Here is a 26,459-nt window from a genome sequence, read left to right on the forward strand (position 1 = left end):
GCGCGCGCCCGCGCCGCCCGCCGCGCGCCACGCGCGCCCCACACGTCGCCCGCCCCTGTCGCCGCCGGCCGCCGTCCTCCGCCGCCCGAGCCGCCGCCCGGCCGCCGCGCCACCCGCAGCGACGCCCGCCTGCCGTCGCCCGCGCGCCTCCTCCTCTTCTCCAACACATCGCGCACCCGCCAGCGACGCCGCGCGCCCGCCGCCGTCGCCGCCGCCTCCTCCTCTTCTCCAACAAATCGCCGCCCGCGCCGCCACGCGCGCGCCCGCCTCCTCCTCGACGGTCGGCCGCCGCCCGAGCCGCCGGCAAGGTGAGCCCGCGCCGGCCACACATTTTTTTTTCAATTTTTTTTGTTAGATCTTGTGAGTTAGATTAATTAGTGTAGTTAGATTATTTAGTGTCTAAATAGTTAGCAAAAATAGTTAGATTAATTAGTGTAAAATAGTTAGATTAATTAGTGTAAAATAGTTAGATTAATTAGTGTAAAATAGTTAGCAAAAATAGTGTAAAATAGTTAGCAAAAATAGTGCCGGTAAAATAGTTAGCAAAAATAGCACCAATAGTTAGCAAAAATAGCACCAATAGTGTAAAATAGTTAGCAAAAATAGTTAGATTAATTAGTGTAAAATAGTTAGCAAAAATTAGTACCCCCTTAGGCGGTAGTGCGTCGGCGCCCTCGGGTGTGCCGGCGCCCCCCAGAATGGGAGGGATGTTGGGTGCTCGGCGCCGCCTTTGCACGCGGTAGTGCCGGTGCTCTTGCCGGCGCCCCGAATAGAGAGGATGTTATGTAGTGCCGGCGCCCCCCAAACGGTAGTGCCGGTGTCCGCCGCGCCCCAAAAAAAGTATATAAGTAGTGAAGTTATTTTTTAATGTATGTTAACGTTGGTACATATATATATGATTTGTTTTCGTAGCTACGATGCCGCGACAGCCACCGCGCCGTGGTCCGACTCTTCTAGAGGAGTTGCAGCAGGTCGGGGAGGTCCGGGACCGGGCTCCGCCGGGTGGCACCGGGAGGTCTTAGCTTCCGGGTCGCGCACCTTGGTGCGGAATCCGGGTCCCGTCGTCGACCCGGATATTCTATGGTGGAGGTCTTATGGGCCACGGTCGTTTCGCAGGAGCCGGCCCCGCCGCAGGAGGTAGCTCGAGCGCATTGCGGCGGAGGACGAGCACGTTCGCCGTTACATGTATGCGTTAGACAACATGTATAGGACCGGATGGAGCGTTATGCAGGGATCTCATGTTAGCTATGCTCCTGTGGACCGTTCCGTGGCTTTGGGGTTCACCCGGCGCGGCTCAGGACCCGGTCGGCGCGTTATAGGACCCGGTCGGCGCGGTTGAGAGGTTGTAGTAGTGATTGATGTATTAGGGTTAAATAAACATGAACCCGATCTATGTATGCATGTAACTGCACTATCTGCTTTAGCACTATATTATCGATCCTTAGTTAAGAACTACATATGTAACTCCATTTTCAGTTTTCCGCATTATCCTTAATTTGATCATATGATGGTTCCTATATATAGCTTGCAGGTCGTTGTAGAAAGCATGGACAGAGATGAAATTCAAGAAAATTTCATGGAGAACCTCATAGCCCACGATACTCTGGATGATCGCGACGACGACGTTATTCCAGATGATGGCGGTGACGATGTCACCGCAACTTATTTGAATGACTCCGGTGAGGGAGCGGAGAATATTGAGGAAGAAGATCCTAGTGGCGCCGGTGAGGAACAAGATCATCATAATGGCTCCCGAACTGTAGTTATCACCGAGGTATATAAACTAATTAAGCCGCTGTTGATCGACTAGATGCATTAACTAATTAAATTGTACTGACTATGAATTATTTCTTTTTTAGCCCTCCGGATCGAGCACTTCTTCTGTAAACTCGAGGAAGTGAGGCCCGGCCAAAAAGTTGGATGACGGTGTTAGGCACGACATCACCCACATCGAAAAGGATGGTAAACCGATTGCTCCAGAGAAAGGTGCAAAGGCATTTATAGCTCAATGCGGAGTGCTTGTTAGGGACCACGTCCCGATCACCGTTCGAGAATGGCACAAGCCGAAGGGACTAGTGTTGTCTGCAGAGGAAGAAGGTCAAGGTCTTTATATCGATGATGTAGCCAAAAACAGCATTATGGACAAGCTCATGTCACATTTCAACATAGTACCCGAAGAGGGGGTGACGCTGAAAAGGCCAAGATGGAGCAGGCCCTCCGCGAGTTTGGCAAGAAGAAGATGGCCGAACTATTCAAGAGCCACAAGAAAAGATTGCGCCGCCTTATCAAGATAAAGAAGACTCCGGACAATGAGAAGGTAAAAACTCACTTGGGAAGAATTCGTGAAGTACAACGACGGAGTCGAAGAATTTAAGAGAAGGTCGAAATAAATAAGGCAAATGCTGCGTTGAAGCTATATCACCAAATTCCAGGGTCCGAGTGGATACGGGGCTAACCGTCCTAAGTGGCAAGCAGTGAGGCGGAGCCGACCAGTAAAGGGATCAGATTAGGGACACACGGTTGGATCGAACGGTGCAAGGAGTGGTTCTACGGGATTGGGGGAACGTTGGATCCGAGAAACAGGGAAGTGCATCTATAAGAAAGCTCATCTCGAAGGTTCCCATTGATGCCCCGGAAAGAGCACATAGGGACGTGGAGGCGGGGTTGTTCCAGCCCGAAAGAGGAACGATGAGGCGACACGCGCCCTTGGGAACAAAGAACACGGCGGACGAACACGAGGCACATGAAGGCTCCGTTCCGTGGAAGTATGGCTTTCTGCGGAAAGGAAGAGATTTCCTGATAAAAGCCATGAGAGGAGGAAGGCAAGGGAAACAGACCGCTCGGCTAACTTAGAGGAGGGTATGAGCACCATGAAAGCCCAATTAACCATGGTAACCCAAGTACTTACATCTCAGATGGCTCGAGGGCAGGCTGTAGATCCCGCATTGCTCAATGCCATCGCCCTGCTGCAATCTCAACCACACCGGAAAAGCGAGCGTGGCTTCCTCTCGGCGAGTGGATGATGATGATGATGATGACCCGGTGGTCGAGCCTCCTCGCTACCCCCCGTGCATGATCTCACTGAGAGCCGTCCTTGTGAGCTGCATGTTAAAGTTTTCAACCTATCCTTCAAGGCGGCGGTCGGCATCCTCTTACCTACAAGGTCTTACCATTGCCGTTCGGTCCAAGACGACTTTGCTGTTGTGATGGTGGATGAAGTGATGAGAGATTATGAGGACTTGGTGCTTGAGCACCCTGCAGGTGAAGATGGGGAAATCAAAGAACTGGGAGAAGCCCGTAGAACCACCGTGCAATGGCGGAAGGAGAACATTGTGTTTCCAGGTGAGAAGCCAACAAGCATGCCACCTCCGCCTCCTCCGCCACCACGAGTCTCCTCCGCGTGATGATTCTCCTCGTGCGCGATGATGATTCCCCTATCCATGACCAGTCTGCTCCGCGTGAAAATACTCCGCCGCCTCCTCCTCCTCGTCGGAGACTCCGCCGCCTCCACTTAAGCAAAGAGGAAGCTGTCCGCGGCACCTCCTACGGCTCCGAAGAGATCATCAACTCCAATGAGGGCACGAGACTCGGAGTTGTTACCACATGAGCAGACCGAAGAGCAAAAGGCGTTTCTTGCGCCGAAGAAGGTGTTTATTCGACCGCGGACGGTGAAGCACTTTGCCGAGACGAGAATGAAGAGACCTGAGCTGAGAGCTGATTATGACCGCTCTCTTGGACAGTCCTCTAGAGCGAGCAAAGAAGCAAAAAAGTCGCCCGGCTTGGACAGCAGGACATTCGGAGCCGCACCCCACTTCATCGTGGAGCCATATCATGATCCAGAGACGGCATCGATGATCGAACGGGCGGCTAGAGCTCGGGGAGCATCGGTTGAGTACGAAGATTATTATCCAACGGCTCAAGTGGTAAACACGTATAGATACGGAAAAGATCTCGTCAAACCTGGCGAGCTCGCGCGTCTAGGGACTCAGTATGCGAAGGTTGCATGAATGGTACCTGAAAGCCTGTCGAAGAAGTGAAAGCTACCTCACGGTGTATCTTAGAGATGAGCATTACTTCCGGGGAAGACGAGATAAACATTGAGTTAGATGAACTGTTTCAGATTATTCAATCAAGACGCCCTCGACAAAGCTGTCATCGGTTGCTACTACACCGTAAGTGATTTATTTGTGTAATTAAGTTTGTAGCTCATTCATTTGCACTAACAATTATCCTCATTATATTCTTTGTGTACGCTATACATTTAATTATGCAGAATGAAGAAGCTGGAATACAAAAGAGGCAAGCTCCTACACTGGGGTTCATAGACCCAAACACGGTTCATGAAGTTACGGTTCAAGACTTCGCCAAGGACACAGAGGACAACATCGTAATGTTTTTAGAGAAGCAAGCGAGACAAGGAGGATATATTCTTTCCCTACAACTTCAAGTGAGTGTTATATATAACATACATTATGCTTGTGCACCTTCCACTTTATTCTCGTAATCATTGAGCTATGCTTGTGCGGATTCCACTTTATTCTCCTAATCATTGATCTTCCCCTTGGAGTCGTAAAAGTCATGGACTCGAAACGTAAAGAATATGCGGAATGGGCGGACATGGCTGCCATCCTCCGAGAGGTAGTTTCAATCAATTTCGTATTGGCATCTTCATCTGTTCTAATTCGAAGATATCATCAACTAATCAATTACTCATTTACTCATTATTTTTTGCCGGGCAGGGCTTGGAAACGGTTCATCAATACTGTTCGGGTAAATGGAAACCGGAGCTTACATTTGAAGATTACCCTCGTAAGTAGTACTATATATATAGCTATGTCCGTGAAACTTTATATATGATATTTACTTTCAATACGATGCTTGATTATTAGTTTGATCGAACTATTTTTTCGTAAAGTGTATGAGGCAGGAACCAGGGAATAACTTATGTGGATACTACGTCTGCACCTTCATGCGTGAAATGGCCTGTCCCAAGGGTGGGGATGCCCGTATACACCACACTCGTGTACGATAACAAAATTTCACAATTAATCTTAATTAGTACCATCTATTGTATTGAGTTCCATTCATATATTGATCTCCCTTTTTAAATATAGATGACACGCACGCGGAACACTCTCATAACGGAGGATCAAATAAAAGCAATTCAAGAGGAAATCGCGGGATTCTTTATTACCGAGGCCCTTACCCCAGGTGGAGAGCACTATCGGCGGATCGTGACGGGGGACGAAATCCGTCGAGGACATGCTTTGTATTGTAAATATGCATGCATTACGTGTACTTGTTGACGATGTCGTGTACCGTTGACGATGTCTATATATATTCATGACGATTTTTTGTGGCTTCTTGAATGATATATATGCATTCGCTGAAACTCTGCCGTGGCAGAAACGCTGGTACAGCCTAAACTCGTGCCGCGGGCGAGAGAAATAGCAATTCTCCGCCGCGGCGGAGAACCTAGGCCCGGTTCGTACCACGGACCGGGACCAAAGCCTTCCACCGCGAGCTCCTGGCCGCACCACGTGTCGAGGCCTTTAGGCCCGGTTAATCTTTGAACCGGGACTAAAGGGTACCCCCTTTAGTCCCGCCTAATTGGTCCCGGTTCGGGAACCGGGTTTGAAGGCCCAAATGGACCGGGCCTACTGCCCCTTTTTCTACTAGTGCCTGCTTAGCTTATGCGATCCTTGTGGACATTAGGATGGTGATAATCTCGAATTTTTTTGGGATCAGCTATGAAGTCGTTTGCTTTTGTAGATTGTCATGATTTATCCAGCCTTGCATTAATTCTCAATACAACGTTGTTATCATCACACCTTTCAAAAATGTTATTAAACATGCATTACAGTGTACACTAAAAGAAATCAAGAAAAACATACCATTATTCGTAAAAGAAACTTGCCATTCTATTTTTTTAGATGAAATTGCCATTCTCGGCGGTAACAGGATCCGACAAGAAAGTGACCCTAATCAGTAGTAAATTTTTATTTCCCCGATAGCTATTCTTTAAAATTCAATCCGTAGCAACGCACGGGTTTTTTCCTAGTCCATAAAAAAAAGTAATAACTTATGCTCTTCTTTAGCCTCGTCTTCGTAATGCTTGCACCCTCTTTTTCACACTTCTGAGTGTAGGTGTTCACGATCTCGGGAAAAACTTAAACACCCGAGCCTAGGGGTGGTGTTCACGATCTCGGGAAAAACTTAAACACCCGAGCATCCATTCACGAAAATTTCCGTCGTGGCCGTCATTGCAGACCCTAACTCGGGAGGGTTCTGAAGCTCTTCCTGGCACCCTGCCGGAGGGGGAAATCATAGCTGGAGGCATCTATATCGCCATGCCCGCCTCCGAAGTGATGCGTGAGTAGTTCATCTCTGGACTATGGGTCCATAGCAGTAGCTTGATGGTTGTCTTCTCTAATTTGTGCCTCATGTTTAGATCTTGTGAGCTGACCTACATGATCAAGATCATCCTTATGCAATGCTACATGTTGTGTTGGCTGGGATCCGATGAATATTGTGTACTATGTTGAGATCTATTATATATTCTTTTCATATGTTATTTGTGATCCTGCATGCTCTCCGTTGCTAGTAGATACTCTGGCCAAGTAGATGTTTGTGACTCCAAGAGGGAGTATTTATGCTCGATAGTAGGTTCATGCCTATAGTTTCTGGAAGAGTGACAATAACTTCTAAGATTGTAGATGTGTTGTTGCTACTAGGGAGAAAACAACAATGTTTTATTCAAGGGTAATTCTATTGTTTACTTTACACACATTGCGCGATAATCTGTTGCTTGCAACTTAATACTGGAAGGGGTTCAGACGATAACCGGAAGGTGGATTATTAATCATAGACGCAGTCGGATTACGATGTATTATTATGTTGTAATGCCCAAACGAATCTCATAGTAATCATCTTGTTATGTATGGTCGGTATTTGTCAATTGCCCAGCTGTAGTTTGTTCACTCAACATGTGCAGAGACACTTCTAGTGAACTGTGGACCCCGACTCTTTCCTTTACACTGATAAATTCAACCACTGCAATCTTGTTATGTTTACTTAGCTCCGTTCTCTTTATTTACTGCAAACATCGCATTCCACTCGGTACATTTAATTGTTTGTGTTCAGCGAAACCGGTGAGATTGACAACCTCACTGTAAGTTGTGGCAAAGTATTTTGGTTGTGTTGTGTGTAGGTTCCACGTTGTTGTTGAAGCCGGTAGTGCGTCCTGCGAATAGTCAGCCAGCGATACCTTCAGAAGTCACGTCTTTCTCCTACTGGTCGATTAAACCTTGGTTTCTTATTGAGGGAAAACTTGCTTTCTTATTGAGGGAAAACTAGCTGTTGTGCTCATCATATCCTCCTCTCGCGGTTCCCCAAGAGTGTGCAATCTGCGCTCATCACTGTTCTAGATCCAGTCCATGTACTTGGTTGGTGACGACGAGGACGATGGGCTTGATGGCGTTTTGGAAGTATAGTGTGAGGTCCTTCTTGCAAAAGTCTGAGATCATATCGTATTTTCCTTTATTTTTTTTAAATCATTATAACTGGTTTCCCCAATAAATTCTATCAATTGTTTTTTTTTGAAATACCAAATTATATTAAGCAAACATGCCGCCTCATTAAAAACCTTCTAGCCCCCTTAGGTACACTGGTAAGGAAAAGAATGCGTAAGAAACCTGTTGCCACAGTCAAATAACATCATCAATAAGTTTAGCTAGGATAATACTAGGGGGTTCATCGACCCAATTACAACCCACTTTGGACATAAAACAATCCCTAGCTAACTCATGAGAAACCTCATTAGCTTCTCTTGGACAGTACTGGAACTTCACATGATCAATAGTAGTAGAAATATCTATACAATCAGCAAAGACCGCAGTAGTCTTGTTCCACCAAGTAGTTTCTTCTGTGCATGCTTCAATAGTCTCCATAGAATCACCTTCACAAATAACATTGTTGCACCCCAAGGAACTAGCAAGTTGCAATCCTAGCTTCATCGCCCTAGCCTCTGCCATGGCTGCAGATGAGGTGTTAGGCAAATAAATAGACGATGTCGCGATAAACCTGCCCTCATGGTCCCTGATAATAGCACCTGCAGATCCTACATGCGATTCAAGATGAAAGGAGCCATCCACATTGACCTTAGTTGTCCGTGAGGGAGGTCTGATCCATCTTTGGCGTGGTGAATCCGGTTTAGCGAGGATCTTTGCAGCATTAGATGCAATGGACAGTATAGACATTCTACATTTAAACATCGGAGGGACCGGCTCATTGTGAGTTCTCTTATGGCGGATCCATCATAGGTACCAACATCCAACAGCAATGGCTTCCTTCAAACCAATCTGAAAGCCAGGGAGAGTGACTTCTTTCTTTCTGAAAATAGGACACTTGAAACAAAGATGCATAACATCTTGAGCTGCATTATTACAGATCGGGCAACCACCCTCTGAACCAACATGTCGATTGGCTAGAATAGATCTCAAAGGGAGAATGCCATGGAGAGCTCTCCAAATAATTTTTTTGACCTTGCTTGGTATCTTTAGTTTCCATACAATTTTTCCACTTAGGGTTTGTAGCTGAAATCCCTGGAAGAGCAAAAGAAAAACATATTCGTGTTTGAGCGAGTTCAGCACGGTTTTTAGTACCGAGTCCCTGTTGGCTACGATTTAATTCGCTATTGTATAAAAAAATCCAAAGAAAAATCCGCGAGGCTAGCTTTTAAATATGGTGTCGTGGTCTGCGCTCCCGACGGATCTCGGCGACACTATCCTCCGCCGCCTCCAGCACCATGTCGATCGCGTCCGCTTCGGCGCCGTGTGCCGCGAGTGGCGCTCCTGCGCACAGCGGAACGCTGCACCATCGCAATTCCCGTGGCTCGCCTTACCCGACCGGACCTTCTACAGCCTGCCCGACTCCGCCTTCCAGCCGCTGCCACTCCACCTCGAGCGCCATCGCCAGCTGCCGCACGCCCAGAGCTCCTGCGGCGAGTGGTTCGTCTTCGAGCGCAGGGACGGCGCGTACACGCTGGTAAACAACTTCTCCATGTCCACGACCATGGTGCTCCCCCGGCTGCCCACGGAGCCCTCGCACGCCATCGGCGACCCGCCCCCGTTCATGAAGAAGCTAGTGGTGTGCTCGCCTAACCTCGTCGCCGCGGTGGTTGGGGAGGGGTGGCGGCTCGCGCTGTGCCGGCCAGGGGCAGCTTCGTGGGTGGTGGTCGCCCACGGCCAGCTGAGGTCGCTTCAAGACATGATCTGGCACCGATGCAAGCTCTACGCCCTCCACGATGCCCGTTGCCGCCTCCTCCGCGTTTCCATCGGCGAGGACAGGGACACCGGCGAGCCAAACGTGTCCGGAGTGGACGTCCTTGTGGAGGGCACCATATGGGAACTCATCGAGTCGCCGCCGCCGTCTCCGCTGCAGTACCTACTCGAATCCGACGGCGCGCTGCTGATGGTCTGCAGAGGAGATCCTAACAGTGACATACAAAATCCGTTCATGGGCGGTGATTCCGTGCATTATGTAGGCCTAGGATTGGAGAGGGCGACCGAGTTCACGGTGTTCAAGGCCGACTTGGCGCGGTCACGGTGGACGGAGCTGAGCAGCGTCGGGGAAGATACGGTGCTGTTCGTCCAGGGATGGTGCTCCCGAGCTGTTCGTATCCCCGACCGGTGCAAGGACTACGTTACGGGGGACCGTATCTTCTTCGTGAGTGATGCTGCCGCCCGAGGCTACAACAACTGCCCGTATTACAGGAAGAAGGTGTCGTTCTACTGCAGCGTCTACGACATGAGGAAACTGCGGTCTCAAACGTACCTACGGACCAAGGTACGGCCACTTAAAGGCTTTCCCGTCGCGTGGCTGTTTCGTGGATCATCAGAGCGTGCTTGCATAAACAAGTAGCTTCCGTGGCAATGCAAATTTACAAATACAAGACATCCACACTAGCTCAAATTTCATATGTACATGTAATACTACCGCAAAAAATGTACATGTAAGACAGCCTGTGGTATATTTGCATGTGAGATTTAATCTTGGAAACTTTATTGAGCGTACGTTAGGATTTTAGTCTTTTGGAACGAACACCGGGCCTCGTCGGATCTTAAGTATGCGGTGGATATCACATTTTGTTTTTTCTTTGCGACGTGGCAAAGTTGTCAGGGCCCATCAAGCAGCAAACCTGGCAATTTTTGTGAGAGTCGCGTCATGGTGCTCGAGAGCGCATGTTCGCAAGTCATTACCATCTTTTTTGAGGGGGTAAAAGGGGATTGCATTAAACAAGCGGGGTTACAAGGTGATCGAGTTTCAGCTCTTGTAACACAACGTCAAGCCTGGAACCCGACCATACCATAGTGTGTTGCTCATTTGCAAGACAATGACTATCTCGGAGAGTCATACCCACACTCCTCTTGTTCCATCCCTTGACTGAAAGGACCCACCGATAGATAACTTCGCTCAACCTGACGGAGGGCAACACCACGGCTTGGAAGGAGGGTCAGGTGGTATCACCGGCTTGCTGATCACATGTGATGCCACCATTGGTTGCTTCCCTTTGATTATATTATCTGCCCAAAGGATAGGAATGTCTCTAATCAGTTTGATATAACTACACAAGAAACGAGAACAACCTTCCATTGAGGGAAAGGGTTTATCATGATTTACTTCATTTTGAGCATGCCATAATCTCCATGCTAACAACAAAACATTATCGAGCATCACAGCCGACGATGAAGATAACAGTTTTAAACCAAGAGTATGGGTGTAGGTGTAGATTGGCATCACTTGGCAAGAATCAAAGTTCTCTCATCTTCTCCCAGAGTATGTATGCATGTGCACATCTGAACAAAGCATGAGAAACATCCTCCGGTTCCCGATTGCAGATTCGTAACATGCATGTGGCGCCGGCGTTTATTCTCTTACGTTGCAAGAGCATTGGAGGCAGCTCTCCAGGCGAACACCTTCACCTCCGGGGGAACAGAAGAGCTCTAGATCTTCTTCAAGCACGGATCCATTCAATCTAGCTTAGCACTCGTGGCCGTGAACGCACACTTGTCCAGAAGTAATCTTGCTGCTACTAAACTTTATTTTATAGAGAATGCTTGAATTAATAACGTTTTTGCTAGTAATTCCAAGTCAAATGATAATTAATTAAATCTTAGTCTACTTCCAAACCGTTAGATTACCTCGTGATTCATGTTGTCATGTGACAATAGTAGTCACGATGTCTTCTCCGTAGCAGGGGTGGGAAGTCGTGTGGTCCCGGGTGAGTGTGTTGTCCGTTGTTTATGTTTGGGCTCTGCCTTGTTTTCTCCATGTGGACGTACGCATCCAGAATCTAGGCAATATAATATTAGCATGAATGCTGATATATCAGGATATCAATATTGAGATTGAATGAGAATATTTGTGTTTGCACGTTTACACATTCGAAACCGAGACTTGATATTGAGTTTGAATGCTACATGCTAATTGGGCCGAGTTTCGGGAGGGGCCTTTGAGATGCTCTTCGCTTGCTTGACCCTTGCTAGGCCACATGTAGGCCCTCGCAAGCGGCCTGTGGGTGACAATTCTCATTCGCCCGCTGCTCCAGGAAAAATCCCCTCCACCTCCGTCCGCGAGGCAGCTCGCATTTCGCCGCTCACCCAGCGCCCGAGGGAGGCGCGTTATCCATGGCCGCCTACAGTCCTTCCGGCGCTTCCACTCTGCTCACTCACCCGCGAACTTCCCCCGCCGTAAATTCCGCGCAGAAACCCCTCGATTGCTCATGGATGAGTTTAGCAGCGCCGTACTGATCTGGTTTTGGTAGTTTCTGCAGAGGTTTCCCGGTCCGGCTTCCGGTAGGAGCTCTCCGTGCGCAGTTGCTGGGCGGGAGAGGAGAAGGGGAAGAGGCGCGGTGGGCTCCGTGCGAGCGTGCTTCAATCCTCTCGGGGACGAGCGCATCCTCCGGGAGGCCTTGAAGGTAAAATTCTGCCCCATCTCTTTCGGTGTTTTTTTATCTGTCGATCTAGCGGTTGGGTAGCTGAGTTGGTTCGTCAGGTTCAGGTTGACCTAGGATACGAGTTGGTTCGTCAGGTTCAGGTTGATGTACCGGCCGGTTCCTTGATGTGCATGTTTTCTCTTTGGGATTGTTATAATTGGCAATTGGGTTGGAAACAATCATACTACATGCTTAGGTACACTCTGGTAGTTGCAGAATTGTCAAATTTCTAGTTCTCAAAGATCTCCCTTTCTAGGCATGCGTTTACAAAAGAGGGTTGTTTAATTATCCAAAAAGTCCATATGGCCATTTGATGTTCAGTGAAGGAGCTCACAACAATTTGTTAATTGCCACGAATTGTTGTTCCTATTGTCTTGTTACTGAGATAAAGCAGAAAATAATTAATTTCAAGTATAGGTGAGAGGTTATTAATACTCTCTTTTTTCAAGTAAACATGTGTTGGATTATTCTTAGGTGTTGTCATACAATCGAAAATTGGGTAGGAGTGCAAAAAACTTCAGAAAAATATGGCCAAAATTTAGGGATCATCAAAATGACAATACTCTCTGGAATTAACTGTTTGTTGTTCCAACAAATTTAGGGATCCATGCCACGTATGTGCAGTCATTTTCTTGTCACTAGCATGAATATTTATTTGATTGTGTATTTTGAAGAAAGAAATCGTGGGGAGAAAATATCATCTATTACCTCTGTTCCGAAATGTAAGCCTTTTATAAAGCTAGTTTAGCTTTCTAGAAAGGCTTATATTTTGGAACGGAGGTAGTACATGCTAAATGTAATATGAATTCCGGACTTAATCAAAAAATAATAATATGAATTCTGGAACAAAAAAAATCATCATATCCATTATATTTACTAATATGGCTAGTCTAAGTAGCTTGTTCTGTGATTTTGTTTCACACAGATCGATTTATTAGTCATACTATTGGGCTTGCCCAGTTGCCCCTCCTTATATTCGCAACTAAGACTAGGAGCTCTTTTTATTAGTCGTATGAGAGATGTTAATCAGCTTGTTATTGGAACTGGCCCCATAACTGTTTCAGCTTATTATTTGTTTAAGTGCTAATCACCTGTAAACCACAAAACATGTTATTTTGGCCACATGCAACTAATTAAGGCAAAACCTGTGGTGGGCTGCAAAAGAGTATTTTGTTTCTGTGTTTGGTGCACCAACTCCTGGCGTTAGCTCCAATTTTCTCTGATATCTTCCATGCCTTGTGCGTAGGAGCCAGTTGCATTCTTGGGTGGCGTGTTTGCTGGTCTCTTGAGGCTTGACCTGAATGAGGATCCTCTCAAGGAGTGGGTGACTCGAACGGTGGAGGCTTCTGGAATAGCTGAGGAGAACGGCACCGAGGAATCTGATGAGGGAGCTCAAGATGATGGACCCCAACAAATCGAGATTGAATGAGGTGCCTTGGTTGCCTTTTGCCCTCCTTTACAAACTTACCTTGTAACTCATTACGAACATATCTGTAATATCTAAGCAATAAAATGCTTGCTCCGATTTTAATGTGCAGCTTTAAGTAAAAATATTGACATGTAATATTTCGGAGTATTGGAAAACGTGGTCTGAACCTCTGTTTTCTAAAACGGAGGAAGGAGAAAAACTGTGGTGTTTGTTGGGAACTTGGGAAGCGTTGGTATCTTTGGTTTAGAAACACTTTGGTTTTGAGAATATTGAGCTACCAAACAAAACCCTACTGTGACTGCGAGGAAAACAAATTGAGAAGAATTCAGACAGGAAGAAAGAAAAATCGTAACACATAGAGCCACGTGCTTATGGTAAAATGCTGAAATTCTAGCACTCTAGGAAGCAACTCTTGCAGATTCCCATCCCCTGTTTTCCGGTTTGGGGATGAACGTGCTTTGACAGATCCGCATCCATCACGTTTTTTTTTATCCTCAAAACCACCCAACTCGCTCTCTCTCGTCTCACGGGGCGACGGCCGGCCGAGCTCGCTCCTCCACCTCCTCGCCGCGCGCCCCAGATCGAGCTGCTCACCCGCGTGCTCGGAGGCGTTCTCCCTATCCTCCTCGCCCCGGCCCCGTTCCGTCGGTCCCGGACTCGGGAGGAGCTCCGGGGCGCCCGCTCGACCTGCTCCGGCCGCCAGCGGGAGAGCTCGATCTCCCTCGCCCCGGCCGCGGCGAGCTCCTCCGCCCACGCCTCGCTCTCGGTCGCAGCTCCGGCTGCTGGACACGAGGCTTGGACGGGAGGAGGAAGAGAGCGAGTGGGACACTGATTAGGTGGACCCACCTGTGCCTTTCGTTGAATCCCCTTCCCAAATCATCAACCCCCGCGCTCGTCTTCGTCCGGTTCTCCCATGTTCCGCCGCCGCCACCCGCTCCTGCTCCTCCTCGCCGTCTGCTTCCTCACCACCTCCCTCCACTCCCAACCCACGCCACCGCAATGCCCGCTGAACTTCACAGCGCTGCGCCCCTTCCTCGCCGCGCCGCTCCCCTCCGACGACGCCTCCCGCTGCAACTTCGCGGTCCAATCCATCCGCCTCCTCCTCTCCCTCCACCTCGCCGCCACCGGCTCCTTCCTCGTCCCCGCCAACACCACGGCCTCCTCCTCCTGCCTGCCGCCGCTCCGCGCCGCGCTCCCCTTCACACTCCCTCCGCCCGACGCATGCGGCCTCGCGGGCATCGACGCGCTCCTCTCCACCCCCGGATGCGCCAACATCTCCACGCTCGCCGACTTCGACGCCCTCGTGCCCGCCTCCGCCCGCAGGGACATGAACGCCAGCTGCAACCGCGAGCTCGGCCCCGTCCCTGTCTGCACCGGCTGCACCACCTCGCTCAGCAAGGCGGCAGCCGCCTACCTCCTGCCGGGATCCCCCGACGGTGGGAACAACGTCACCGGCTGCGTCCAGTATCCCTTCATCTACGCCGGTGCCGCAGCCAGCCCGCGCGGCCCTGACGACCCGGACACCGCCTTCTGCCTCTACCTCCTCAAGGAGAGCGCTGCACCCTCCAGCGGGTCCGGCACCCCTGCTTGGCTCTACGGCGTCATCTTCGGATGCGTTGGCTTCGTGCTGGTGGTCGCCGCCGCCGCTGGTTCGTGGTTCTTGGTGCGGCGACGCCGGAAGCGGGCCGCCGCCGCGGCGCTGGCTGCGGCCAGAGCAGACAGCAGGAGCAAGCGCTCTCAGGCCATGGAGTCCATCACCGCCAGCACCACGCTGCTCAAATTCACCTACGACGAGATCAAGGCGGCCACGGGGGGCTTCAACAGAGATAGCATCATCGGCCGTGGAGGGTTCGGGAACGTGTACAAAGGGGTGCTTCCAGATGGCACGGAGGTGGCCGTGAAGCGCTTCAAGAACTGCTCCGCGGCTGGGGATGCCGTGTTCGCGCATGAGGTGGAGGTGGTGGCCAGCGTGCGCCATGTCAACCTTGTCTCGCTCCGTGGATACTGCATCGCCAGCACGCAGAGGGAGGGGCACCAGCGGATGATCGTGTGCGACCTCATGCATAATGGCAGCCTCCACGACCATCTGTTTGGCGCTGGGGAGTGCCTCATGGCGTGGCCGCTCAGGCAGAGGATTGCCATCGGGATGGCACGGGGGCTCTCTTACCTGCACCGTGACACGCAGCCAGCTATCATCCACAGGGATATCAAGGCTAGCAACATTTTGCTTGATGACGACTTTGAGGCGAAGGTGGCTGATTTTGGACTGGCCAAGTTTGCGCCAGAGGGGATGACACATGTAAGCACACGGGTTGCTGGGACTATGGGTTATGTCGCTCCAGAGTATGCCCTCTATGGCCAGTTAACTGAGAAGAGCGATGTCTACAGTTTTGGAGTCGTGCTTCTTGAGCTCCTGAGTGGGAAGAAAGCCTTCATCTCTCTAAGTGAGGGACAGAGCTTCGTGCTCGCTGATTGGGCTTGGTCATTGGTGCGGACGGGAAAGACAATTGATGTGATCCAAGAAGGAATGGCTGAACCTGGTCCTACTAAGGTCATGGAGAAGTATGTACTCGTCGCAGCACTCTGCACACATCCACAGCTCCATGCCAGGCCAACAATGGAGCAAGTGGTGAAGATACTAGAGGCGGATTCAGCACCAGGACCTCTAATAATTCCAGACCGTCCGCTCCCTGTTGTTGCAAACCTGGCTGATATTGAGAGGTCAGTGAGCAGCAGCGGATCAGGTCAGCTGTACAGTCCTTCTGGTTTCCGGTCTTTTATTCATAGAAATGAGGATGCTACACCGGAATCTCCAAACGAAGCATGACATTTTGCTCTGCTCAAATGCCAAGTAAAGAAAGGTTATGCTTCACAGCCTTTTGTTCAGACTTCACTATTCTTTTCTTTGTGGTAGCCCTTTTGAGTTTACTTTTGTAATACATTCTTTAATAAATTTCACTTCGTAATGTTATTAGTAATGGGGTTGAGGGCAGTTGTATGTTTTCACAATTTAATGTGATAGCTTCATGTATATGGACTGTCTTGTTTTTCTAGTACATGCAGTAATTCTTGTCCTGCTTTTATGCTATTTGTCAAACTGCTGTCACTTGTAGACCCACAAAATGGAACAATTTGTTCTTCAGCAAAAAGAGAAAGGCGAGGGTGCATAATAGTGATTGGTGGATAACTAGATGACCAAACATTGCTGTGACCTTTCAGTGGGTAGACATTTCCCTGTTAAATTTTGCTTGCATTGGATAAATATTACTGTGGATAGACATTGTTCTGTTTGGCACAAGTATATTGTTGGCCTTTGTTGCATTGAATAAATTTTGCTTGCATTGAATAAATATTACTGTCAAAAACACACTATTGCTGTGGCCTTCCAGTGAGTGATTTTTTCTGAAGTTTCAAAAGGCGAGCTTGAGTGCGTGACTGTCAATAGTGTGTTTTTCATCACCTTGTGCTATCCTTTGTGATCTATCTCTAATTTCACACAAGCATATTGTTGGCCTTCATGATCTATTTCTAGTGTGACAAAAGTATATTGTTGGATCATGCATCATGTGGCTTCCAGAGAATTGTCAAGTTGAGTCTCTAATCATGGATTGGCTTGGGATAATTATTCTGGTTTAACTTGGACATGATCATGAATGGATTCATGACATATGTTTTCAAGAATCACTTCTAGGTTGGTGTGTGTGTGCATCACTGCTGGACATGGTTTTGCTGCACGTCTAAGAAATTATGGCGTATAGAAGTTTGTTTTGATTTTCGAAGTTGACTGAGATAAAGGTCTTGATACAACCAATTCTTCATTTGGATCATGTTTGTGGACATCGGTCCACGACCGGCCAGATTCTTGTCGAGATAATTCTATTTTACTTTGCTTGTATGTTTGATGTGCCATTTGCTATGTTGAATATAACGGTTTTTCTTTTCAAGGAAGAATATATATGGTTTTCAAACGGTAGTAACTATTTACTAGGTTGCTGTCGATGGTGGACCTATACTCCTGGTTTAATCCAGGATAGTGCTATTTATGTAAATAACTCTATGCTTCAACATATTTTTTTGACAATCAATACCATATATATTTATAGTAGCAAATAATACATGGTAGAGATACATGAGCTGTCTCCAGCGATTACAAAATAAAGTCTAAAAGAAACTAGCAAGTCTTCGAGGTCTTCAAACTCTTCCAAGATATAATCTTGTACTTTATGCTTGATCATTGATTCCTCCAGTGATTGATATTTCTTGTTTATCTGTTCCAAAACAATATGCGCTTGAATTTCTGAAGCCTTAGATGAGTTGGTCTTGATTTTCTTAGTTCCTTGGAATACTGTTACAAGAAGAAACTTATGCATACTTCTATTTTGCTAGGGCTTGGGGTGTTGCCCCAATATTTTCAAACTAGGATAAATACATGTATCTGTCTTAACATGATAATGCACACGACGATGTCCTATCTATAAGTCTTGATGATTCAAGTTTCTCCAGCATCATACCTGCTTTTAGTGTTCGGTTCCAATTTCTAGTTGGTTCAGTTGCTTACCCAAAACACTCATGGAGTTATGTACTGCTCAAGTGGCCCTAACACTAAGTTTAATGCACCAAATATTGGGGATTTCTGGGTTTGTAGACGACCTCTTCATTTCCTTAGGCATGGAACAAGAAGTTTGCCAATTGCAAAAACCTTGTTCAAAACGGTTCTCTTTGCTTCTCATCTCTTAGCAGCAACAAATGTGTCTTTCCATATAAGGTGTTGACATTCATATTTCTAGTACTGGGTTTATCTCCTTTTTAATGTATGTATATCTGAACTGCAAAGTAGGTGATCATATTTGCCTCTTTAAAATGCTCTTCGGCCATTCTCGTTATTAGTTCCGTCATTTGTACAGGAGCACTGATGTATTTTCTAATTACTATTTCAAATGTAACTCTCTCTCTCTCTCTTTTTTGCAAAGAATAACAAAACTATGGTTTGAATGATAGCAACTATCTACTGAGCTGCTGTGGGCATATGCTCTTGGTTTAATATGGATGGTACATTTATGCAAATAACTTGATGCTTCAACGTTGATTTCTCTAATGATCAATAGTTCTCATTTATCTGTTCTGAAACAACATACTCATGAATTTGTACAGCCTTAGCTGAGTTGGTCTGTTTCTTCTTAGTTCCATGGAATATTGTTACTATAAGAAACTCATGCTCACTTCTATTGTGCTTAGGCAACAAGGATTCTTTGCCACCAAAATCAAATTAGGAGAAATATATACAATACCAATCTTAACATGATAATGCACACAATGATGTTGTATTTACAAGTCTTAACAATTCATGTTTCTTCAGCAGTGTACCTGCTTTCAGTGTTCGATTCAAATTTCTCAGTTGGTTCAGTTGCTAAGTCTACCCAAAATATGCATGCATTTATGTCGTGCTGAAGTGACACTAACACTAATGCTAACCGAATATCGAATATTTCTTGGTTTGGAGACAACCGTTTCATTTTTTTGGGCATTGAACAAGAAAGTTACCAATTACGAAAACCTGTTCAAAACTGTTCTCCTTGCTTCTCTTATCTTAGGAGCAACAGATGTGTCATTCCATATAAGTACTGCCACATGGGCGAACCTAGCGTCCCTCCAGCCCGGGCGGCCACCCAGACTTGGCCGCAGCGCAACACTATACGTCAACTGTTTTTTTATTCTGATTTAAATAAGTATTAGAACCCTAATCACTTTCGCTGATACTTCACCCTCACCCAGGCTTCGAAAAATTTCTGGGTCGGCCACTGGTCTGCCATTCATATTTCTTGTACTGCGGTTATCTCCTTTTTTATTTATTTTGTGTATATATCTGGACTGGAAAGTAAGTGGTCATATTTGCCTCTGTAACATGCTTGTCTGGCTATTCTCGTGAAGGATTTTGTCACTTTTACTGGAGCACTGGTGTATTTGCACTATTATGCATTGACTAGTAGTACTAACCTGACTTGGTATGGTTGAGTTTGTTCTGTGTCTGTTGGAAGATTTTTCGCTTCTAATAATTTGCCTTGTGACCTGATGACATTTAACACGAGGTTTAGGCTGGCTGCCTTTAATGTATAGATAACCCACATGAAACACTCTTACACAATGTATATTTAACACTAGACTTCTCCTTCATATTTTGGGGCCTCTGTTCAGGTCCAAACTTTTCTTAATTTGACTTTGATGCGATTTGAACCCTGTGTTTTGAGGGTTTCTGGCTGTTCATTCCATTTAGTTTCTTTATTTCCTTCCTCTCGATTTTGCAGGGCTAAGCAGGTTATAGTGGCAGCGCTTTCTTTCTTTCCTTCTTTTCTGACCATCAATTGGCTTGAGATAAGTATCCTGTATTGGGTTTAACTTGGATATGATTTCGATAAACTCTAGTTCAGAGTTTAATTTATTGCACTGTGCATGACTTGAAATAGTATTTGCTAGTTAGAGCATTGATTCATGACATACATCTTTCGAAAAATCATTTCAACTTCTCTTGAGGAGCATCACTGCTGGACATGGTTTTGTTGTGCATTTAAAAATGTAAGATTTCTAGAAATTCATTTCCGATCTTTTAAGTTTGCTGAGATAAAGTTCTTGACTCTTGATACCATCATTAGATCATGTTTTGTGAAATATTGGTCAATCATTGGTTCTTAGGCAGATTCTTGTCGAAATGTTTTTTTACTGCGGTAGTATGTTTATATGTCTGACGTGCCAATTTATTTTTTGAATACAACTGTTTATTTTGCACGAAATAACATAGCTGTTTTTAACGATGACACCTATTTACTAGGTTGCTGCTGTCGGCCTATACTTTCTTTTAATGTGCGATAGTGTTATTTATGCTTCAACAGTAATTCCTCCAACGATCAATAGTTCTCATTTATCCAGTAGTTTTTTTTACTGCGGTACTATATTTGAATGTCTGACGTGCTAATTGATTTTTTTGAATACAACTGTTTATTTTGCAAGAAAGAACATAGCTGTTTTTAACGATGGCAACTATTTATTAGGTTGCTGCTGTCGGCCTATACTTTTTTTAATGTGGGATAGTGTTATTTATGCTTCAACAGTAATTCCTCCAATGATCAATAGTTCTCATTTATCCAGTATGAATATAGCCGAGTTGGTCTGTTTTTTCTTAGTTCCATGGAATATGGTTAAAAGAAGAAACTTATGCACACTTCTAAATTTCCTTGGGCTGACCACAATAGTCTTGCAACTGATATTTTCAAACTATGAGAAACTTATAAAATACCAGTTTTAACATGATAATGCACACAATAACTGTCCTTTTTACAGATCTTAACAATTCATGTTTCTTCACCATTGTACCTGCTTTCAGTGTTTGATTCAAATTTCTCAGTTGGTTCAGTTGCTAAAGCTACCCAAAACAATCATGCGGTTATGCAGGGCTCAAGTGACCCTAACACTAACGTTAATGCACCAAATATGTTGGTGATTTCTGGGTTAGAAGACGACCTTCTCATTTTCTTTGGCATTCAACAAGAAGTTCCCAATCACGAAAACCTGTTGAAAATGGTTCTCTTTGCTTCTCATGATCTCATCTCTTTGGAGCAACAAGTGTGTCATTCCATATAAGGTCTTGGCATTGAACAAGAAGTTTACCAAATTACTGAAAACCTGTTCTCTTTGTTTCTCACCTCTTAGGAGCAACAAATGTGTCATTCCATATAAGATTTTCAATTCATATTTCTGGTACTGAATTTATCTCCTTTTTGTTTTGTGTATATATTTGGACTGGAAAGTAAGTGGTCATATTTGCCTCTATAACATGATGTCTGGCTATTCTTGTCAGAGATTTTGTCACTTGTACATGAGCACTGATGTATTTGCACCATTATGCATTGACTAGTAGTACTAACCTCACTTTGTACGGTTGAGTTTGTTCTGTGTCTGTTGGGGGACTTCTGGCTTCTAATAAAATGTGCCATGTCTTGTGATCTGATGACACTTAAGATGTGGATTAGGCTGGTTGCCTTTAATGTATAGATGACCCACTTGAAACACTCTTACGCAATGTCTATTTAACATTAGACTTCTCTTTCATATTTCTGAACCCTGTGTTTTGAGTGTTTCTGGCTGTTCATCCCATTTAGTTTCTTTCTTTCCTTCCTCTCGATTTTGCAGGGTTAAGCAGGTTGTAGTGGCAGTTCTTTCTTTTTCCTTATTCCCTGACCATCAATTGGCTTGAGATAAGTATCCTGTATTTGGTTTAACTTGGATATGATTTCCATAAACCCTACTTTTGAATAGAACCTAGTAGTTCAGAGTTTACTTTATTGCACTGTGCTTGACTTTAATAGAAATAGTATTTACTAGTTGGAGCATTGATTCATGACATGCATTTAAGAATGTAAGATTTCCAGAAGTTCATTTCTGATCTTTTAAGTTGGCTGAGATAAAGGTCTTGAGTCTTGATGCCACCATTTCTTCATTTACGGGCAAGGTTGTCAAAATAATTCTGTTTCACATTTTTTACTTCACTAGTATGTTGAATTTCTGACACAATTGCTATTTAAATACAACTGTTTCTTTTTTGCAAGAAAGAACATAGCTGTTTTTATGAAGACAGTAACTGTTTACTAGGTTGCGGCTGTCGGCCTATACTTTTTGTTTAATGTGGGATGGTGCTATTTATTCTTCAACAGTAATTCCCCAATGATCAATAGTTCTCATTTATGTGTTACAGAATAATATACGCTTGAAGTTGTGAAGCCAGCTGAGTTGGTCTGTTTTTCCGTAGTTCCATGGAACATCGTTAGAAGAAGAAACTTATGGACACTTCTAAATTTTCTAGGGTAACAATCACAAGAGTCTGCCACCGATATTTTCAAACTAGGTGAAACATATGCAATACCAGCTTTAACATGATAATGCTCCTATTTACAGGTCTTAACAATTCATGTTTCTTCACAATTGTACTTGCTTTCAGTGTTGATTCAAATTTCTCAGTTGGTTCAGTTGCTAAGGCTACCCAAAACAGTAAAGCTATGCACTGCTCAAGTGACCCTAACACTAACGTTTAACACTGAATACTGGTGTTTTCTGGGTTAGGAGACGTCATTATCATTTTCTTCAGCATTCAATAAGAAGTGTACCAATTACGAAAACCTGTTGAAAACGGTTGTCTTTGCTTGTCATCTCTTTGGAGCAACAAATGTGGCATTCCATATAAGGTCTTGACATTCATATTTCTGGTACTGGGTTTATCTCCCTTTTATCGTATGTATACTGAACTGAAAGTAGGTGATCATATTTGCCCCTTTAGCATGCTGTTTGGCTGTTCTCGTCAGTACTGTAGTATTGTCACTCGTACATGATTACTGATGCACCATTATGCATTGACAATACTAAGAGCCTTGGCACGTATTGCTCTGCGTTTGTTGGGAGATTTTTGGCATCCAATTGAACGGACATACTGACATGCCTTGTCTGGTGGCACATAACATGAGGATTCGGCTAGCTGCTTTTAATATATAGATGACCCACATCAAACTCTGCTATATGTACAACGTCTATTTAATTAGCAAGTAGTCTTCCCTTTCCATAGCTGGAGGCCGCTGTTCAAGTCCAAACTTTTCTTAGTTTGACCCAATCTAAACCTTGTACTGTGAGCGTTTCTGGCTGATCATTCCATTTAGTTCCTTCTTTCCTTCTCGACCATGCAGGGTTAACCAGGCTGTAGCGGCGATGCTGTCCAACTGATTAATCAAATAATGGACATGATGATCAGGATTGGTTGGCTTTCCTTGAAGGATATCCTTCGCCTGTAAGTTTCCTGCTGCAACTTGCGAGCTGTACCTGTACACGTCATGTCATGGAATGTTGTTATTGTTGAATGTTGATTTGAACCTCGAGCCAATGAGTTGAACACAAGTGACAAACCATCGCACCTGCGAACTACCTGACGATGACTTCATCTCCACCCTATAGTTTGTTGTGCTTTTCAGTTGGAAAAGGATCGCCTTTAAATGCTGACTGACCAAGAGACGCTGCGAGCTCACATCCATGACGAGTTTTCCTCAAAATGGAGATATGAAATAAGAGCTGCTCCACTTGTTAGTAGCGGAAGTCAATTTTGGAGAATTGTTGTATGGACTGAAGCTAGCGTTGCAAATATACGAGTACTAGGATTACATGTAAACACAGAGCACAAGTGCACGCAGGCACGGTGCACACATCGTTTTCATTCGACGGGTCGACGCCGCCATCAGAGAAGTTATTCATCATTTTCGTGGTTCAGTTTCTCTCGTGCTTGTTATTAGTCTCATCTGTCCGTGGTCTAACGATGACACATCATGTTTAGCCGACTGTCCAGTGTCTAGTACCCTACCATACGAGAGACGGCACTGTCAGTACACGGTACACCTGGCCTGTCTTCCCGATCGCCCTGTGAAGAAATAGTTGCGCTACAGTCATGCAAGTGACCTGACCTACCTTACGGCCGCAATGCGCCATTGTCGTGCTCAACTGAAGCACCATCAGGCATCCCAGAAATTTTGCGAGGTTCCATCACGAAACCTACAAGCCATGCTACTGTTACCCTTGCTGTTCGGTCCACGGCTCACGCCTCACGCCCCCATGAGCTCATCTCCACGCTTTTGATGTTCGCCGCAGTTAGGCAGCTCACGCAGATGGTTTCCTTAGCTGGTGACCTGATCGCCTATTTAAGATTACAGTGTCACCATGAGCTCATCTGCACCGGTAAATATCGGTATTACTGTCACATCACAGTGAGTGAGTGAGTGAGTGACAGGCAGCTAGCATGAAGACGTCCTGCTTCCTGCTCGGTGCTCCTGCTCGCCGTGGCCACGGGGAGCAGGCTCTCGCTGGCCGCCCGCGAGGGCGGCAGCCTGGGCCGCGAGCTCGGCGAGCTCTTCGCCAAGGCCGGCAGCTTCCTCACCTCGGCGGGCCGCGCGGGAGCGGACGGGTGGCACTCCGCCGCGGCGACGACGGAGGTGGACACGTCGGCGACGTCGACCCTGATGAGGCACGGCCACGGCGCCCGGGCGGGGCGCGGAAGCGGCTGAAGAAGGCGTCGGTGAACTGCATCCCGGCGGACATGTGCCGGAAGAAGAAGGTGCTGTGCGGGAAGCGGTGCTACCGGACGTCGTCGCACGCCGCCGGCGCCGGGGCTGGCGTCGATCACATCCCATCGAACCGGTGCGTCGTGAGGTGCAAGAAGTGCGTGCCCACCTGCTAGATATCCCGGCCGTGCGTTGCACGTACGGTTCATGGTCGCGCCATCCCTTCCTGTTTGATCGGGGTTCCTCGTCGTGTCGTGATCGATCCATGTTAGCTTCCTTTGACTTTCCTTAGGGTTCATGCATCAGTTGAATAAACAGGGCAAGCCTCTCGTGCCCTCGTGCATGCAGTATGGGTAGAGGATGGATTTAAAGGAAAATTGTAGTGCTACTGTTGTTTTGCACTTTTGCTACGTTTGGCTGTGCTCTCCACCTTGATTATTTTTTCTTAGACAATATATAGTATAATAGTCCCTCCGTTCATAAAATAATGTTGGAGATTTGTTTGGATTTAGATATATCTATACACTATCTAAATTTAGATAAACTTGCCACATTTTTTTATGGACAGAGGTAGTATCAGTGTTAATACTTCACTCGTTTTGGTTGATTGATACAATTTTATATTAAATCCGCGTCAACTAATACAAAACGAAGGGAATACCACTCTCCCAATAGTAAGGCTTACATTTTTCTCCAAAAGTCAAACTACGCAAAATTTGACCATGTTTTAAAAATCATTAATATGTACGATCCAAAATCAACACCGTCCAATACAACAATAAATATAATTTTATATGACATCTATATTAGTTGTCTCGGTTTTGCTAGTTGTCCATCTTTAGTTTTCAATCGAGCCCTACTCCATCAGATTTAGCATTGTGATTCATGCACTTGAATTGTGATTGAGATTTTACAAGTTTGAGTCGGAACTGAATTCTTTTTCAGTTGCAAGTGGGGTTGCAACTCGTGATTTGCTTCATAATAATTACATGCTAATGGCGATTTATAACATGAGTTGCAACCGAGATTTATGTTATCTGACCACGAACGTCACACCCTATAGTTTGTTTTTATGGTTCTTTCTGAGAAAATTGGTGAAACTTTTAAAATGTCTCGTTCATTGGAACGGAAGAGTATATATGTGTGTTTTCTGCATGTGACAATGACACAAATTTTCGTACAGAAATGAAACCGCCAGCCGCAAAAGTCTTGTGCTCATGCGGTTGTTGCAGGGCATGTGCATGGCGCTAGCAGCTTTCCGCTTCGTCACGGCTGTATGCCTGTATGGAGGAGCTGCACGAAGGAACCGGATCTTTTGTAAGAACTGTCACGTGCCATAGATTCCTGTACTACATATAGTCCATTCCGGCTCGACCGATCTTGCCATTCTGGCACCGTACGTTTTCTCCCCGCTGGATGCTACTGTAGTCTGGCAGGTAGCTCGTCCCTGTCGTCCACCCATGCAGATCATGCGAACATGTAAGCGCTTCTGGTGCCACGAGACAAAGGTCCTTTTGCTCTTACCGTCGTTGAGCCACAATAAGTCCACGTATCTGCTTGCCGTTGAGGGGTTGAGCTTTGAATGTCGGTCTATTTCCGAGTGGCGTGGCAGGCAGGCGGCAGACACTCCTTAGCCAGTCGATCGCTACGTGCGCTGTGCGGTGCGCAACATGAGTTTTTCACTCTGCTTTCGTCGCGGAATCCCGGATTGATCCACGATCAGATCCTCAACGTGAACATCGGTACCGATCGAGACATCCACGCCGCACCCTGAAGCCTGGAGGCCTGACCCAGTGACGCATGAGAAGATCTTGGCTCGGTCATTTGATCGACAGGGAAATTCGATCAATTTCTTCTCCGGACAATGCTCTGTTTCGAAGCTTTCAGATAGCCCAGCAAATCGCCGACAATACAGTGGTCTGGCAACATGTTCTGCACAGCAAGAAGATACTAA

General features: G+C 46.1%; 2 protein-coding genes and 1 pseudogene across 2 annotated transcripts; all 3 read left to right on the top strand.

Moving 5' to 3' along the window:
* The first annotated feature begins 8,742 nt into the window (after nt 1–8,742).
* Nucleotides 8,743–13,644, top strand: LOC124671555. Its single transcript, XM_047207915.1, has 4 exons — nt 8,743–9,181; nt 9,284–9,780; nt 11,825–11,977; nt 13,242–13,644. Exons 1-4 carry the CDS (start codon nt 8,743–8,745, stop codon nt 13,422–13,424), a joined length of 1,272 nt encoding a protein of 423 aa, XP_047063871.1. The 3' UTR covers nt 13,425–13,644.
* A 513-nt stretch (nt 13,645–14,157) lies between these two features.
* Nucleotides 14,158–16,498, top strand: LOC124675334 (probable LRR receptor-like serine/threonine-protein kinase RKF3). Its single transcript, XM_047211403.1, has one exon. The coding sequence runs from the start codon at nt 14,338–14,340 to the stop codon at nt 16,249–16,251; it is 1,914 nt and encodes a 637-aa protein (XP_047067359.1). The 5' UTR covers nt 14,158–14,337; the 3' UTR covers nt 16,252–16,498.
* Nucleotides 16,499–24,243: 7,745 nt separating this feature from the next.
* Nucleotides 24,244–24,681, top strand: LOC124677124 (annotated as a pseudogene).
* Nucleotides 24,682–26,459: the final 1,778 nt, after the last annotated feature.

This window comes from Lolium rigidum, chromosome 7 (assembly GCF_022539505.1).
Source record: "Lolium rigidum isolate FL_2022 chromosome 7, APGP_CSIRO_Lrig_0.1, whole genome shotgun sequence".
Lineage (NCBI taxonomy): Eukaryota > Viridiplantae > Streptophyta > Magnoliopsida > Poales > Poaceae > Lolium > Lolium rigidum.